The 18,806-nt window shown below is 38.1% G+C and overlaps 1 protein-coding gene across 3 annotated transcripts; it reads left to right on the forward strand.

Moving 5' to 3' along the window:
* Positions 1-1,885: 1,885 nt before the first annotated feature.
* Positions 1,886-12,548, forward strand: LOC6740662. 3 transcript variants are annotated; one of them, XM_016174202.3, is made up of 3 exons: positions 1,886-2,040; positions 4,561-5,510; positions 10,604-12,548. In XM_016174202.3, exons 1-3 carry the CDS (start codon positions 2,013-2,015, stop codon positions 11,846-11,848), a joined length of 2,223 nt encoding a protein of 740 aa, XP_016026006.1. In that variant the 5' UTR covers positions 1,886-2,012; the 3' UTR covers positions 11,849-12,548. The 3 variants fall into 3 exon arrangements, with proteins under 3 accessions (XP_016026006.1, XP_039147395.1, XP_039147394.1); XM_039291460.2 differs by lacking the exon at positions 1,886-2,040 and adding an exon at positions 2,807-2,834; XM_039291461.2 differs by lacking the exon at positions 4,561-5,510 and having other exon boundaries at positions 1,929-2,040.
* Positions 12,549-18,806: the final 6,258 nt, after the last annotated feature.

Here is an 18,806-nt window from a genome sequence, read left to right on the forward strand (position 1 = left end):
CTTATCCATCGCCCTGCCATTTTATGGTCGCACAGGGACCTCAGCTGTCAAGCTTGAGGGGACAGTATTCCGTATGGCCACCTCGATCTCTGCCAGCTCCGAATTGCCGCCAGCACATTTCGATTAACCTTTCCACAGCGTTGCTTCGGGTTGAGTATATCGGCGTCTTAATATGTTGGTTTCCGAACCCATCGACCATCTCCTCAAACGTCTTAGATGTGAACTGTTTTCCATTGTCCGAATGTATCGTTTCAGGGACACCGAACCTGTAAAAAACTTCGTTCACCAGGAAATCTACTACGTTCGCCGCCGTCGCATCCTTCATCGCCTTAAGATAAATGTATTTTAAGAAATGGTCCACTACGATAATACCGATAGAGTACGATAATATCCATGCGTGACCACTCTTGGACCTCGGATACTTGTCTAGGAAGTCGATGTAGTGTTTCTTTCTTTCCCTTTTTGCATCTTGAAGTTTGGCGTTTTGTTCTTACATACCTGGATTGTCATGCCTGGCCAATAGGAGTGCCAACGTAGGACCTCCAGTGTCTTAGCCATTCCACCATGAGCGGACGTGCGTTTACCGACGACTCCGATGCAGTGTCGCGTAAGGAACTTTTCCTCTCTTGGACCTCTTGGTCCTGAACCTGTGGCTGACCGATTTCTTCGCATATAGTTTTAAATCTGTATTTCTTGGCTAGCGGTGAACCTGACGCTTAGCGATTGATCGCTAAGCCGACCAACAAGTCCACCAATTACCGTCGTTCTGGGTAGCGACATACGCGACCACCCCATCCTCGACATCTGTTTATCAGATTTCGTCTTCGTCAAAGACAGGAGGACCTTTCTACCTCAAATGGTGTCGTCCCCAGCGCCCGAATATTTAACAGCTAATATGAATAAATAAATAGATTTTCCAAAGTAACAAGGGCGTCGCCAGGGTAGGGCAGGTGGGACCAGTTAAGGACATCGGTTGACCTAGAGCTCTTGTTAGTTTTTTCTTGTTTTTTTGCAATTTCTCTAAGTAATTAAATTAAATATCTTTAAATTAATTAATTTTTTTATATTTTATAAGCATTTTTAACTGCCTGTTCCGTTTCACCAACAGTGTGGCCACCTTCGAGATAACTTTTGTCAAAGTACTTATAACCCCTTGCGAAATCGAACATTTTTGTTGCCGACTGTAAAATTTTGTTTTTCAAATCTAAGGTGTGGTCAGAAAAAAATGTTGTATAAAATAACTAAGTAGCAGAATGATCTTGTGACCATGTGGAGTAAACATGAAAAAACCATTAAGGAAACTATTTTTTCTATTGGTATATAAAATCTGATTTGATATAAAATAAAGAATTTACTTTTCATTTCGGTCAGACAATTGTGCTTGTTCTACAAATCGAAAACATTTTACGATTTCGAAAACCGGAGCACCGATTTTGCGATTTCAATTCGAAATCGTAATAATTTTATTCGTTTACCGGAGCATGCCTGAATATCTATAATTTGACTTTCTTCGCTAATGTACGAATACTTATTCAACTGAACGGAAGTTTTTGGCGGTTTGTGTGGTATTTGGCGTGGTATTCCTACTATCACTTGTTTGATAAATCTTAACTTGTTTGCTTTCAAAATTTAACGTAACGTTCTGAAATAACATTTCTCAGCTGCCACTCTAAAACTAGCAGATATAAAGCTATGAAGGTTTAATCCGTCTTAAGTGAGGAAAACGGTTTTTACATGGTAAATTTGCTAGTTTTTTTGTATTTGCTATAGTTTTTTGTGATTGTTTCGAAAGTACATTTTTATATCGATATTTCTTAGGAAGTCTCAACTGCTCCGACGGATGTGAAAAGTACACTTACTATATAAGCGTAAAATGTGAAATTACTATTATAGTATGCATTGATGATTAATATTCTAATGTGCCAAAACGTTGTGTATTTGCTGACGTCTGCTGTGGTAATCAATTCTGGCTCTGTTAACATATTCAATTAGAATTCTATGGCCGATTAGCTATGGACATCAATGAATATAAATTATACAGTAAGTTTCTTTCTTGTCAGTGACAAGCAAAGCAAGTTTAAAATGTCTTGCCTCAATTTCTATTATCAAATTCATCATATGTATGAATATGTATGAAATAACACAATAATGTGCTATGTGTGTTGTGCATAGGCTTGCAACCGAGACTCAGCGAAATCGATTAAAAAAATTAAAAGATTTCCTAATAATTAAAAGTTCGCTTCCTTATCAATATTGTCTATCAAGAAATAATATATTTTGCCGACCATCACTGATGCATTGCCATTCGTAAAGGGCATACAGCTTATTTCGTGCAGTTAACAATATGAGTTCGAATCGTCACCGCTGCCAAACTTTTGAAAGGTTTAAACGAAATTTAAATATGGCTCTGATTTTAAACATGTAATTCATTTTTTATTAATTTATCAGGACAACCATAAAAAAACTATGATCGCGGAGCCTTCTGGGTGGGCGACCTCTGTTTAGTACCTTGGCAAGCGATTTCTATGCCGCTCTAACCTGTCGTGGTACCGGCTAGAGTGCATGTTTATTGCCTCGATGTGTTCCTTACGAACCAATCGCAGCCGGTAATCATCCTGGCGATTCTGCTTTGGGCAGCCTGAATACGACGTATTTGGCTGTCGCAGGCCAAGCCCCAGATTTGACATCCGTACCTTCATATTGGAGCTATGATTTGCTTGTAAATTGCCACCTTGTTGGAGAGTGACAATTTACTTCGCGAATTTTTAAGCCAAAAATTCATTGACGCCGCGGCACGTATTCGCATTCTTTTCACACTCACATGCTTCGAGAAGGTGAGTCTCCTATCCAGGATTACTCCTAGATATTTGGCTGAGTTTGACTGGTGGACAGGGGTAGGTGACACACACGTCATCTGCAAATGTGGCCAACATTGACGTCCTCTGTCTCTCGTCTGGCCGCGGCATGTCTTAGCTGTACAAGCAATAAAGCAGAGGCCCAAGTACACTTCCCCGCTGCACTCCGGCTGCCACAGAGAGAGCCGAATGGAGTGGGACCGCAAACCTTTCAGAGGTACGACCTCAGGAGGCCGAAGAAAAGTGCAGGCAGCGTATGCTTTATTTTTCGCAGGATACATTGATTCATTGAAGAGTATGTAACAGGCAGAAGGAAGCGTGGATCGTCTGTCTATATAAACGCTAGTAGGTCGAGATTAAGCAGATAGGTTCTAGAGACAAAGACGCAGCGCAAGTTCGTTGACCCATGTTACCACGCCCACAAACCGCAAAGAACTGTCACGCCCACACTTTTGAACAATAGTTTTATATGTCCTGTAAATTTCTATCGATTTGCCAAAAAACGTTTTGCCACGCCCACTGTAATGCCCTACAAACGCCTAAAAATGCCACGCCCACAATTTTGAACCATTTTTCGATATTCATAATTTTATTCGTTTTGTATTTTTCCATCGATTTGCCAAATAACTTTTTGCCATGCCCACTCTATCTTTTGAACAATTTTAAATATTTTCTGATCTGATTGTCGAGGAACTCGGCTATAGCCTTAAGTCTGCTTGTTTACAAGATTTCAAAAGATTTATTGTGGAAAATGTTGATTATTATGTATATGAGATTGAGCATGTAGCTTCCAGAGACAGGCAAGTTTGTGCAAGTTTGTTTTCTGATGTTGCCTCGCCCACAAACAGCCAAAAACTGCCACGCCTTCGCTTTTAAAATTTTTCAATTTTGTTTCGTTTTATTATTTGGCTGGCCATTTTGGCCACGCCCACAAACCGCATAAAAATGACACCCCTCGGTTTTGCGTTTTTTTTTAAATTTTTTATTTGTTCTGAATATTTCTATCGAGTGTCCATAAAAGAATAAACATAAGGGATCTGATTGTCGAGGAACAGGACTATAGCGTTTTTTTTATTATATTATATATATAATATATAATATTATATTTTTTATATATATATATTTTTTTAGCACTCATAATAGCTGTAAAAGTCAAACTCCTCAAGTATATTTTTGTGTTTTGTCCTAGGCAGACTTTGTCTCACCGGCGTTGCATATGCTGATCATCCAACTGGCAATTTCTTTTTATACATGTTGCTTTAAAGTAAAAGCTTTTACTAGATTTATCAAAAAGTTTGTTGCACACGCCTACTCTCACAAAACTGCCAATCCCACAGTTTTTAAACTTTGTTTTGACATTTTTTCATTTGCCACGCCCAATTTAACACCCATTACGTATCTGATAGTCCAGGAACTTTTTTATTTGTCTTGTAGATTTCTATCGATTTGCACAGACCGAACAGACAGAACTTTTTGAAAAAGTTTTGATTTTTCTTGCCAATTTCTACCTGTATACCAAAAACACTTTGGCCACGCCTCTTCTTAATACCCAAAACCGTTTTTAACAATTTATTAGTTTTTAATTTATTAACGGTTACCTGATAGTCGGGGAGCCCGACTATAGCATTTTCCCTTGTTCCTGTAATATTTTTAAGAATTTATAAAATTTTATTCTCTAAGATAAATTACGCAATGTTTTTTTCAGACGATTTATCGCTGTTGGGAGAAGTGGCTGAAAATAACTACGACAATAATGTTGTAAACGACATTCTGAACTCATCAGCATTCTACAATGATACATCGTTAGATCTAAGTGAATTAATACCTGACCTTCAAAAAGAAGCCTTTGGATTGCATTTCTCGTCAAACACAATAGCTTCAGAATTTAGCTTGAATACAATGACTTCAAGTTCCGCGATTTCTTGTTTGAAACAAATTCCTTCGGCGTGTTCTGGTGAATTTAAAAGAAATGTAAATGACAATAATTTTCAATTGGATCTTAGGAACAGTAGACATGATTATCCTGAGCCTAGTTCCTGTCCCACGAGAAGCTTAAATCGTTCAAATGTAAACGGTTCTTCTAACGAATTTCTGGAAGAAACGCTCTATCCACTCCTAGTCGATTCAGATAAGATTGATCCATTTTTTGAACCTGCTAAAGTTCGGATCCCCAACAAAGAATTCAACAGCACAATTTCTAATCTATCAGATATCAAAAACGAAATTAAGGAAACTTCCCAGGACTTGGGTTTTACTTCATATCACATTTCAAGGAATAATTCAACTTTAACCAAAAGCTTGCCAATGAATACGAAGCTGAACCCAGATAATCAAGTTCCAAAAACAGTTTTACCTTTGGCACATGATTACAAAGGGCTTTTGCCAACAGAGAAATGTAACGGAGAAAGGACCTTCAAAAAAAATTGTTATGTCGGGACTAATATCGTTATTAAAAAAAAAAATTCAACTTTTATACAATCATTGAAAGAAAGCACTACATCACATAAAATGGATGATAAGATCTACAAAAAATATCAACGTATGATTAAGAACCGGGAGTCTGCTTCTTTATCACGCAAAAAAAGAAAGGAGTATGTTGTTTCATTAGAGACTCGAATAAATAAACTTGAAAAAGAATGCGATTCCCTAAAAGCTGTAAGTACTCTCTTTCAATTTAAATAATAAACTATTTATACTAAACTAAATATTTTTACCTGTCATTCATTTGGTATTTTAATCGCATTCCTTCTTAACATAATAAGTTGTTTACCTATTCTTTAATTAACATTCCAATTTTCAATTGATCTTAACCTGTCTGGGAAAACCCATCAATAAGTTAGGTAGCAACAACCGATGCGTTCGGAATGCATGTTTTGGAATATTTTGAAAAACAATAATCAAATTTTTATAGAATCGTTGAAAAGTATGTAACAGGCAGAAAAAAGTGTTTCCGCCCATATAAAGTATATATATTCTTTTGATTAGGATCCATATCCGAGTTGATCTGGCCGTGTCCGTCTCTCTGTTTGTCCGTCCGTATAAACGTCGAGATCTCAGGAACTATAAAATCTAGAAAGTTGAGATTCAGCATACAGATTCTAGAGAGAAAGACGCAGCGCAAGTTTGTTGACCTATGTTGTCACGCCCACTCTTACGCTCACATTTTTAAAAATGTGTTGATATTTGTTCAGATTTGTATTAATCTTGTAAATGTCTGTCAATTGGCAAAATACTTTTTGCCACGCCCTAAAACCAACCTACACTGTCACGACCAAATTTCTTAAAAATTGTTGGATATTTTTTCTTAAATTTATTAGTGGTGTAAATTTATATTTCAATTTTTACTCCTTTTTTCCCCAATATCTATCGATATTCCAGAAAAATCATGAAATTTGGCGTTCGCATTCACACTAGCTGAGTAACGGGAATCTGATAGTCGGGGGACTCGACTATAGCATTCTATCTTGTTAATGAATAGTATTTGATTCTATTCTCTATTCCTAAAATATAAAAGCCAACCCTCAGTAGCCGAGTCGATATGGCCATTTCCAACTTTCCGTCCGTCTGTCTGCCTGTGATTACTGCAAGTATAACAGCTAGTAAATTTACATTAAATATGAAGATTGTGAACGCAACTAATTACTGTTTCAGAAGATTACCACGTGCACTCTAACACCCACTATACAGACAAGAAATTAGGTGTTTTCAATTATTTTATTTTTTATATTTGTCGATATGCCTAAAACAGAAGAAGCCGACTATAGCAATCTCGTAATTCAGATTACAAATCTTACAAATCTTTTGGCGTCCGATTCTCGTTAAAAGCATTGCCATGCCAAACTCATCTTAAACAATTCGATATGTTTTTCAGATTCCCGCATTGTAATTAGATTTTTTAAGTCATATCAAAGAGACTAGAATATTCTAGTGTCTTTGCTCATATCATATTTTTGGATACCACTTCCCGTGGTGTAAATAAAAGTTCAAAATTAATACATTTACAACATAATGGGCGCTGCCCAAAAACCGAAAACACCGAAAAAGTGTCCGTGTTAAATGAAGTAAAGGAGGAAGTAATTAAAAAATTTGTAAACCCCTTATCCAAAAAAATTCTGATTTACTATTAAAATTGGAAAAAAATCGTATCTTATATATAAACAGCAAGCGAGAATGCTATAGCCGAGTTCCCCGACTATCAGATACCCGTTACTCAGCTATTGTGATTGCTAACGCGAAATTGTATAATTTTTTTAAAAATTGTTTAGAAGTGTGGACGTGAACGGTTTGGCTGCTTTACGCTTTAGAATAGGTGTGGCAAACATTTTTTTTTTTTTTAACCGATAGAAATTTACCCGACCAATTATGAAAACTATCCAAAAATTTTTCGAAAGTGTGTTTACAAGACTTATAAAAAAAATGAAAAAATATCAAAACATTTTTCAAAAGCGTTAGAGTAGGATTTTCTTGAATCTGTAAGCTTAATCTCAAACTTCTAGCTTTTATAGTTCCTGAGATATCGACGTTCTTACGGACGGGCAGGACAGATCGACTCGGTTATTGATCCTGATCAAGAATATATGTATATACTTTATACAGTCGGAAACGCTTCCTTCCGCCTGTTACATACTTTTCAACGCATCTAGTATGTCCTTTTACTCTCCGAAAAAACGGGTATAGTTACACCAGTTGCTAACTGAACTCACAATTGTGCTTCATGCGTCGGATTCATTCGTCAAATTTCTGACCGGCTTAGGCCAATCATCGGCCCCTTGAATCTGAAATCATGCGACAAACGCATTCAGAGTGTCCGGCCTTATCTGCTGGATTAAATGCATTCCACACACAATTTATAGAAATTGAATTTTAAAGTGGAAGTCTTAATGAATCTCCTTAACGGTACAAACGTTTCAGTCAATTCCTACAACTTCCGCACTGGGGTCCCTTCTTACTTCTGCTCTTAGACCGCTCAGTGATCCTGTGGGACTCGCAAGTGAATCCACTGCCATTGATACCATATTAGTAGCCTAAGCTACAGCAGCGGCTCCTGATGGTGGGGTTGCCTCTACTTTACTGGTGCTGTTACCAAAGTCAGTCAACCTCCAGTTAGCAACTACGGAAGCCGAAGCCAATTCTGTTTTTTCAGGTGTTCACCAAATGCAATTTTGACATGGAGTTACTTTGCGTCAAAATAAGCCGTTCTAATGGCAACTTATTTGTTTAATTCTGCTACGACCCACCATTCTGAATTCGATTTTTCCAAACTGCAAACTACTTGCAGATATTTCCACTTATTCACTGGGCATGCCTGGGCATCCTTCAACTCAATGATGCAGTGTCGTACCCATTACAATAACTACTGCTCATTCACTACCACATTTGAAAAATATAATGTCCAAATTGTACAACCGTACCATAAAACAGTATTGCATAGTCATCCGAAATTACTTTTTTTCTTTTTCAATTCGAAGTTCCACACACCATTTTATAATAACTACATAAGACACGAATAATGCTCACCTGCTTGCTGATTTCTTGCAAACTACATAGTTGTGATAGGGATGCATCAAAGACACTAGAATAACAAGATGCGTAACGGCCATATATTGGTTTGGCCAAAGACACTAGAATACATTGAGAAATAACTGTTTCATAAAAATAATTCGTAGTAGAAAATAAAAATTTATAAAATAAATAAATAAAATATGAAAACTGTTTATTGCAAAAGTCATATCTTGAGGCACGAAGTGCGGGCACAAGCACTCAACAATCACTGCCTTATTAATTTTTCACACGTTGCAAGCTGAATACTCTAATATACTCTGAATCTAATATACTCTAATAATACTCTGAATATTCTACTATAAAGTCATTTTTGAAATTCATTTTGTGTTATGTACATAGATTCGGCTATTTCTAAGTTCGTATCCGTCACAGTTCAAAGGGGGTTGGTGGATGACAGTTTCCAAACATCAAGCTCTATTCGCTTGCCGAAGCTTAGCCAGGTCTTTCAATATGTTCAAGGCTGTATAGATCTGCAAAAACTGCAAGGTGTATTCTTTTAAACTGACGGAGAAATGCTGTCATTTTAAGCATCAGTTCATGACGTGAAAACTCGCTTTTATACTGCACAGGCTGTGTGTTGCAAAAGACTAGCGGCTTGGCATAATTGCAAAGGTATTATCCGTAATTACGAACTCTTTTATGGAATATAGTAGGAAAACCAAAACACCTATAACGGTAACGTTTTTAAATGGGTAACTTGTAAATTATATTATTATTTAAATAAATATAAATATATGAAATTTATTACAACCAAGGCATTGAAAAAATTCAGACCGGACTATTAATTGAAGCTCTGTTTTATTTATCAAGGTTTAAACCTCTAATGGAAAATATATATAGAATCATGATAAAAATAAATAGTTTATCAAACTGCCACGCCCACACTTTTAGAAAATGTTTGGATTTTTTATTTAATTTTTTATGAGCCTTGTAAATTTCTATCGATTTTAAGAAAACCGTTTGCCACGCCCACTCTAACGCCAACAAACCGCCCGTAGAGTAGACTGACTTGCCCATACAAACAATTGATTAAATTTTAATAAAATATTTAATAATAATAACTGAAAGGTAACTTTATCGCATAACACTAGACAAAATCTGAAAGTCATCACAGCTTTTTAAGACACCAGAAAACGGTTTTTGTGATACCGAAAAATTAGGTGGATAGTGTTCACAGTATTTCATTATTACAACAAAAGGTAAGGTATTAACCTGTCTGCTGCCCTACTTGATAGCCGGTTGGTCCGTGGTAGGCGCACTCTCGGGTTCACTGCGGAACACGTGGTTTGCTACTCGCGTCGAGTTCCACGGGATAACACGTCTGCCCTCGTCGTCTGACGGAAGGGAAGGAGGGCAAGCTAAATGAATGACACGCTGGCGATCGTACGTACGTTATTATCGATAGATCGGAACCGCCACCCTAAGCTTCTTGTCTAACTAACTAAATACTAAAACGATGGTTTCAGCTTAGTCTATTTTAAATGAGATTTCTCGTGCGGGACTTCTTGTCCTAATAAATAGACGGAATAGACTCCGTGTCCTTAATCTCGTCCTCAACGTAATGGTAACAAAATACTAATACTAACAATGCTTATAATAAAGGGAATAATAATCGTGTCTAAAATGTTGGTATGTATTTAACCGGAAACGGTGGTGGTGATGACTGGTTAGGTGTATTTGTGCGGGCCTGAACCAGGGTCGTCTCAGAATGTATATTTTTATAACCGCTAAAATGGATATTCTAGATTCGTCATAAAGTATGTATTCAGATATTAGGAAGCGTGTTTGACACTCTAAAGTATATTTATTCTAGCCGAGTCAATCTGGCAATATATTTGTTAATTAAATTAACAATGCAGATTCCATTGGAAAAGAGCGACACGACCAGAACTGTCACGTTTACAATTTTTACAATATTCTTTTATCATTTTATTATTGTCTTGCTAATTTATATTGATATACAGTTCGGTCACGCCTACAAATCGCAAAAAAAACGTCTATATTGTCTATATTTTTATATTTGATTTTTTATTATATATTTTATTTATTAATTATTTATATTTGATATTGCTGTTTTCTGCCAATTTTTATGAATGTAAAAAAAAATTTTACGTTCCCCCCTAGCTCCGACTATCTGATGACTTTTTAACTAAATTACGTTTATTTGTTTTAAACCTTTCTTGCAGGAAAATATCACATTACGAGATCAGCTATTTATGTTTGCCACCTCTGGCCAGTGTGAATCTGGAAATGCAAATGGTATTTTACATAACTATTTAGGATCTGAACGAAGCGAAAATAAAAACGGAAGATTTACATCGAAGGCAAAACATTGCAATAAAAATAATACTACGGCAACGATTAAAAAAAATGTTGCTATATTATTTGCTATGGCTTTTGTGGTATCTCTAAACGCTGGAAATTTTCAAAATTATCTCAACATACCAAATAATTTGGAAGGTGGGAGTGAGATTGAGCCTGTCGGAAAACAATTAAGCATGTCCAATCGACGGTTACTATGGGCTGATTCAGAGGAGGAATATAACGAAAAAAACAATCTAAGTACATTTCTTTCAGACAAACAGAAAGAACCGTCTCTATATTTTTTAAGTTCTGGTATACGCAATCAAAAAATTAATTCCTTGGACAACATTGCCAAAAATGTATCTCATACTTACTCATATAATGAACCTCCACCCCTAACATATTTAAGTACACGAAACTGTATAAACAGGTGCAGGTCCCTTAATAATTCTTCCAATCAATCAAAATACTTTATGCTCGCTCAAAATTTACATAAATGGATTAGCGGCACTTTAAACATATCCAATTTTTCAAAGGAAAAAGAGGACTCAAATGGTTTTGAATTTTTTAATAATTATTTTGAGGAAAAACGTGACATACACATCAAACACGAAAAGCAAAAAATGTTTATTGATTTAAATGATTACACATCTGTTTTGCCAGAAAAACGGCGAAAACTGAACAATACGAAATCCTTTGAAAATATGCGCGAACAAATAAATGTAATTAGTAAAATCAAGAGAAGGGATGATACTTTTTACGTATTTTCATTTAATATGGATCACGCACTACTTCCAGCATTAAGTTACAACAGTAGTTATCGTCCAAAATTGTCGTTGGTACTTCCCTTAGAAAATCCGGGAATTAACGGTAAAATGAAAATGATCCAGGTAGACTGTGAAGTATTTAATACAAAAGACTTTGAAGTTAGCCATCATTTGCTTCCAGCTAAACTGCGTCAAAACATCAGTACACGGAAGCCCAACAAGCTAAATATAAAAAAAGGTAGTACTGAAACGCCAGTTAGCAAAACCCAAAGAGTGCGTAATTTTTACAAGGTTGGCTCTAGAAATCAAGCTACCGTCGCATCTAGTTTTAATAAGGAAACAAAGTTTAACAACAACTAACTATCAGCCTTATCTTGTTGTACAGTATCACATGTATTTATACCCGTAACTCGTGGAGCAGAAGGGTATACTAGACTCGTTGACAAATATCTAACAGGCAGAAGGAAGCGTTTCCGACTATAATGTATATATATTCTTGATCAGGATCAAGAGCCGAGTCGATCTAACCATGTCCGACTGTCCGTATGATCGTGGAGGTATCAGGAACTATAAAAGCTAGAAGGTTGAGATTCAGCATTTAGATTCTAGAGACAAAGACGCAGCGCAAGTTTGTTGACTCATGTTGCCACGCCCACAAACTGCACAAAACTTCCACGCCCACACGTTTGGACCAATATTCGAATTTTTTTTTTTAATGTTATAGGACTTGTAAATTTCTATCAATTTGCCAAAAAAAACTTTGAAACTGTGAAATTTCGTGTCCGCATTCACACTAGCTGAGTATCGGGTATCTTATAGTCGGGGAACTCGACTATAGCATTCTGTTATGTTTTTGTTTTAGTATTTTTTTAGCTAATTTGTATTGTTGTAAAGTGTGAGGCGCTATTTTTTTTATTCTTTGTAAACTCTTTCAAAAATAAATCCATTTTGAACTATTATAAATTTTATTAATTAAAACTGGTTATGTGATCGATGTAAAATACGCGAGCAGCGGAGTACAAAATTTAAAAGCTGAATAAATAAATAATTATAACGGAAATTTTATTCTAAACATCTTTCAATTTGGTCATGTAAATGGATAAGGTTTTTCCATTGCTTAGTAAAGTTCTAAAGTGATGTCACAGTAATGTGGAAACTGACGAATAACAGTGGATTGTTTCCGGATTGAACATGCTGTTTGCAACAGCAAATGCTGATTTAGCCAACCCTGCCAACATACAGGCGGAGTCTGTCCAACAATGAAAGTTGGCGGTAAGCATGGGCAATTATCAATTCGCAGCTTCGGGTACTTAGCAATACTAAAGCCATCCAGGAATTGCAACCCGGAATTATAATCGCAAGTGCACTTGTAAACACTAAGAATGCAATGAGTCGAATAGTAAATTCAACAACTGAAGGCACTATTGCAGACTGCGCAAATTAAAAAAGCGAAACGTTGCAAGATTAAAATTAACAACGCAACGAACTTCAAAAGTATTAAAATTCTTAATTTTTCATCGTCGTTCAAAAACGGCAAGTTGACAAACTGATGACAGCATCGTCGAGCCAACTGTACCCACGAAATAACTGCCTAATTCGGCGAAAAAGCGATGGAAACTAGTAGTCGACTATCGCGAAATAAATAAATTCCATCTTCCAAGAATATAAGGTATTTTTGATCAATTAGGACGAGCAAAATATTTCTTTTGGCTAGACCTGATGTTTGGATTCCGCCAAATGGATAATGCTATAGATTTGGGTCGCAAGTGTACTAATAGAGGTATACTTCCTAATGATTCTAAAGACGATGTTACCAAAAACTATCCCAAACCAGCAAATGCAGACAAAGCCAAGCGATTGGTTGCATTTTGTAATTACTATAGAAGTATCTTAAAATGGTATTAATGCAACCCATATTTCAGCAAAGAATTTTGTAAAGCCACGAATGCTAGTAAACAAGAATGTGAAGCAGTACTATCCCAAGGACATAACGGCTAACAACTACCACTGGCGTACGCTTCAAGAAGCTTTACAAAAGGCGAAAGTAATGAGTGCACGACAGAACAAGAATTAGAAGCAATTCACTGGGCAATAAACCACTTCAGACCATATTAAGATAGGATGAATGGTACGTTTTTGTGGCAAAAATTAAGAACTTCAAAACGGAGAGTGATGTGTTTTTTGCATTTGGTTACACTAGCCCATATCTTTTATGATACCAAAAATTGTAGGCATGGCGCCGCCCCTTACATTTAATTAAATAATTTTAATTTTAATTTTCTAGCCGAAGCAAAATACAACTGATTTCGTGCTAGTGATTGCATATTAAATTATTTTACAAATAATAACCACCAAAATAATAAAAAATTAATGAAACAATTCAGCAACAGCCTTGTTTGACTCCCTTTTGGCGGAAATTACTCTGCTATGGTACGGCACTAGGGAACCTAAAGGTGCGGACTAAAAACGTTAATTACAAAGCAAGTGCGGAAAATATTAAGATTACATTAAAATGAACACGAATTAAATTACCCACATCTTCTGTTTCAACATTGTTTCTGGGTAAACACAGGTGCCCAAAATGCTGACCAGAGGTCTGCATAATTTCCGTTGCCATCAACGTCAACGAACGGTTAAGGAGCGACATCAGTACTTCTCCGATGCGACGCTGTTGACCGCCTTCACTTGATTGCTAGGGACTAAGAGAACTATTTTGTATCGTAGTTTCAGTTTTAAATAAGCAATAAACGGTCGCTTGATACCTACAAAACTAAAAGAAATAACTGTAATTATTTACTGGCGTCCGAACAGGGACCAACGAATAAACGCGAACGACAGACAAAAATTCTAAGTCTCGGTGCAAAATCAAAATTTTGCAAAAAAAAACGTTCCAGTGTAAAATTCAGGCGACACGTTTCTGGAGATCTCCTGATAAAACAATTCTCTATCTACTGTTCTTTTTTTTCCTCGTTCTCTGTTCTCTGTTCTGTTCTGTATTGCGTCCAAAATTGTTAAAAACAAAGAAACCGAAACAGAAATAGGCAAACACATAAGTTTGAATTGGTTTAGGTTTAGGTTCGTCTTGTGTAAGTGTTGTCCACGAAACCTCATGAGGAGACCACCAAAACACTTAGGCCAGCCATTCGCTGCGCCAAGACAATATGTGTCTAATTTCGGTAATGCACCGTTCGCCGCACCCCGACGAAACTATCAACAGCAATGGCAACAATATAATGCCACACACCGTCCCTTTGCGACCATACCACAACTAAGACCAGAACCAATTGATGTGGACCGCAGTATGCAGTCGCGAAACGTAAATTATATGAACAGCCCACATTTTGACGCCGGAAAACAGCCGAGCCGATTTCAGACATAAACAAACGACAAAGAACCTACAACATCCAAACAATGGAAATGGGGCAGCCAAGTGTTGAAATAGCTGGGTCCAGTTCAAGCATGGCAGGCTATCAACGGTCGATGCAAGTATATGAAACCCAGAACGACATAAACGGCACCCTGAATGAATATTGGTGATGGACAAACAGGCAATTTGGACGGCGGGCAACGAGACCACGTTTTGCATTTTTTAGAGTAGAAGACTCCTCACTACCATACATTGAATTTTGAGTGGGGAGAGGGAAGGTTTTAAGAGTGTTGATTGACACGAGCTCTAACAAAATTTACATCCAGCTCAATTTGCTGTCGAACGCGATACCTCATAACAAGCCTTACATAGCTGACACTCCAGGCGGCGATGTGAAAATATCGCATTACAAAAGAGCAAACCTTTTCGACTTTGAAATAAAATTCTTTCTATTACCATCGCTGAAGGCTTTTGACGCCATACATAGATGCAAAGATACAATGAAGGGAATGGGAGCCCAAATTGTCTTAGAAAAACTAACCAGGACACTGGAAAATAGGAAAAGAATCGTCCTGAAAGAAAAACAGTTCAAGGCTGTTAGTCCAATTAGTCCCAGAATAAAAAACTTAGAGGTAGAACAGAGAAAAAAATTAAATAAAATAATTGATTCTCATCCAGGTCTCTTCGCAGACCCCAATCAAAAACTAACCTACACAACCAGTGTAAGGTCACCAATCCGAACCACATCGGATACACTAGTGTACTCATAATTCGACCAGTACGAAAAAAAAAAACTCGACTTCTCTGGCAAGAAAAAATACAGGGTGGTAATTGAGTACCGAAAACTTAATGTGGTAACTGTAGCGGACAGATACCTATCTCTGATATTTTTGGGAATGCACTCTGATATTGGGAGACAACAAGATATTCTCAGTGTCCAATCTGAAGAGTGGGTATCATCAGATTCTTCTAAAGGAATCTGATATTGAAAAGACCGCCGAGTCTTTAGTAAAGATGATGAAACACACTACCAGAACCTTGACAACATTTTCAGAACTCTTCAGCAAGCCAACATGAAATGTTAGTTGGATAAATGCGAGTTCATGAAGAGAAAAGTGCAGTTCCTAGTTTTCGTTGTGTTTGGCAAGGGCATTGAAACCAACCCAACCAAGGTACCGGCTATCTTAGACTTTCCAATTCCAAGAACAGCCAAAGAATTGAGATGATTCTTGGGATTATCTGGATATTACAGAAGATTTATTCCTAACTACGCTAAGTTAGCAAAACCACTTAGCTCGCATTTGAGAGAGGAGGATGGACGAATTTCCAAGACATTATCGTCAAAAAAATCCGACTCCCTTAATAGTGAAACAATGGAAGCCATCAAGAAATTGAAGAGTAGTTTTGTTTCTCCAGACGTAATACTCCACTACCCAGACTATTTTTTATTATTATCTGGGCTCTAAAAATGCTCAAATTTTACCTTTAAGGTAAATAAACAAAGCAAAGGTGAAAATCTTTACTAACCATCAGCCTCTGACCCATTCTTCAGTAGTTGGAATGGGAATGCGAGGATAAAAAGGTGGAAACCGTATCTTGCGGAATATGACTATGAGATTTTCTATAATCCAGGCAGAGAAAATACTGTAGCCGACGCTCTGTCCAGAGGACCGACAGTCGAACAGATAAACTCAGTAGCCTCAACAATGCACAGCTCCGACAGTTTGAGGCTGATACGTTACGTTGAAGCCCCGATAAATGCATTCAAAAATCAAATTACTCATTCAACATTCCAATCCCGGCATTTAGTAGATCATAAATTGTTCACACCAGATAGCCTCTTGTCAGATTTATCTTAACCCATCCGTGATTAACGGAATTTCCACATCTAAAGGTTGTAATGGGGAAAATGCAAATTCTCTACCCATCCATTTTCAGGTTTTCAAGATTAGATTCTCTCAAACTAAAGTCAAAGACCCTGTTAACGAAGCCGAACAGGAGCAAGAAATAATTGCTGCCCGACGCTTCCACTGTTTATTCCTAAGTTAATTGTCCGCGCGTTCTCACTCCCGAACTCCATCTTTCACGTTCCGTCTCACTACTTAATCTAACGCGCGGTCTGGCTGACTGATCCCGATACGTGCTTGCGCCGACCCTTTATAGGCAGTAGGAATCCCGTCATTTCCTTATTTGCGCACGGCCCGCTCGCGTGCAAAGTCCACTTATTGTACCGTTAATTCACGGTGCGTCCTCTTTGTGCACGCACCGTTATCGTCCATGGTCCAGAGCGGTTCCGTTAGTTCACGGTGCGTCTTTTTTTGTACATGCACCATTACCGGACGACCTCTTCGCCCTTGGACAAGTGGAGTCCATGGTCCAGAGCGGTACCGTTAGTTCACGGTGCGTACTCTTTGTGCATGCACCGTTGCCTCCCCCGTGGACGATACACCCTGCCCCATAACCTCCTAATCCCGGCCGGGTCGAAACGTCGTCCGCTGTCAAGGAGTACACAGGACAACGGAGGCAAGGCGACTGCCGGAGAAGCGCCGCAGGAGAAGCGAGATCGCCGGAGGAGTTATCCATAAGATTGTAGAATAAATTGACTATCATAAGAATCCTCTGCTTTTACTTGGTCGGGCAATCACACAAATCATAAATTAGGTGGGACGAACGCACAATCTCTCTGAGCTAGCCGTCGCAATTCTTAACGAGCAAAAATAGAAAATCAGTTCGTTACATCTGGCGCCCAACGTTATCATTGGCCGGGAATGCATAAGAAAGTATGTGCGGAGCTGCGAGAGCTGTATGAAGAACAAGCCCAGCCAGCTACAGGCGGACGGAAAAATGTTGACACAGGTGCCGGAAGAACCATGGGAAACCATGTGCGCAGATTTCGCGGATCTGCCGCGGTCGAAACACGGAAATTCGATGCTGTTGGTCCTGGTGGACAGATTCTCAAAGTGGACCGAGATCGTTCCTATGAGGAGACCGACCACTGAGACGCTGCGAAAGGCTGTTCGAGAGCGGATTGTGGCCAAATACGGGGTGCCCAAAGTTATGATCACAGACAACGGGGTGCAGTTCATAAGTAGGGCGTTCAGGAGGTTTCTGGAGGGGCTTGGGGTGCGACACCAGCTCACGGCTCCATATACTCCGCAAGAGAACCCTGCGGAAAGGACCAACAGGACGACGACGGGGTCGAGGATGGCCAAGGCGCGGATTGCTTACCGAAGCGTGCGGCAAGCTACGCAGGTCAGGGGCGGATAGGTCTCGGAGTCGCGCCACCGACCGAGGACCCGGTGGATATGAGGAGGTTCATGGAGGTGCGGGTCTCCACCCTGCGGCGGTTCCAGCAGATAGTGGATGCGCGAAAGGTCGCCGCCGCCAAGGCCGCATGAGCATAAAGTAACAAATAAAAAAATTGTGATTTAAATACAAATAATAAAGATATATATATATCAGTAGGACTTAAAGTTCTGTTAAGAAGTTACGTAGGACATAAGTAAGAATTTAAATACACGGGACCATAAAAGGTAGAAAATAAAGAAGATAGATAACATAATAATATCAGGTATCAAGACCCGCACCCGTACTCTTAGAGCTGGAAAACCTTCGATGGCACTATCGAAACTATCGATGGTCTTAAGTTTTTTTTCAAGCCATCGATGCTTTTCGAAAACAATCGATGGTTTCTCCGCACTGACGTCATTAACACTTTGATACAGCGAGAGAGACATGTAAGATTGGTAAATTTTATACGGAATGAAAATTATAGTTTTTTTAGATTATAGAATAGAAGTAACTATTTGAGAAGATTGGTGGTGTTGGAAGAGGTTGGAGATGGATAAATACTTGAAAAGTAAGTACTTTTAATGCAAACAAACTCGTTCGCGTACAATGTGCATATTTGTATTTATATACATCGAGTTCAATCGCAACAAAGAAACTTAA

The sequence above is a fragment of the Drosophila simulans genome, chromosome 2R (assembly GCF_016746395.2).
Source record: "Drosophila simulans strain w501 chromosome 2R, Prin_Dsim_3.1, whole genome shotgun sequence".
Lineage (NCBI taxonomy): Eukaryota > Metazoa > Arthropoda > Insecta > Diptera > Drosophilidae > Drosophila > Drosophila simulans.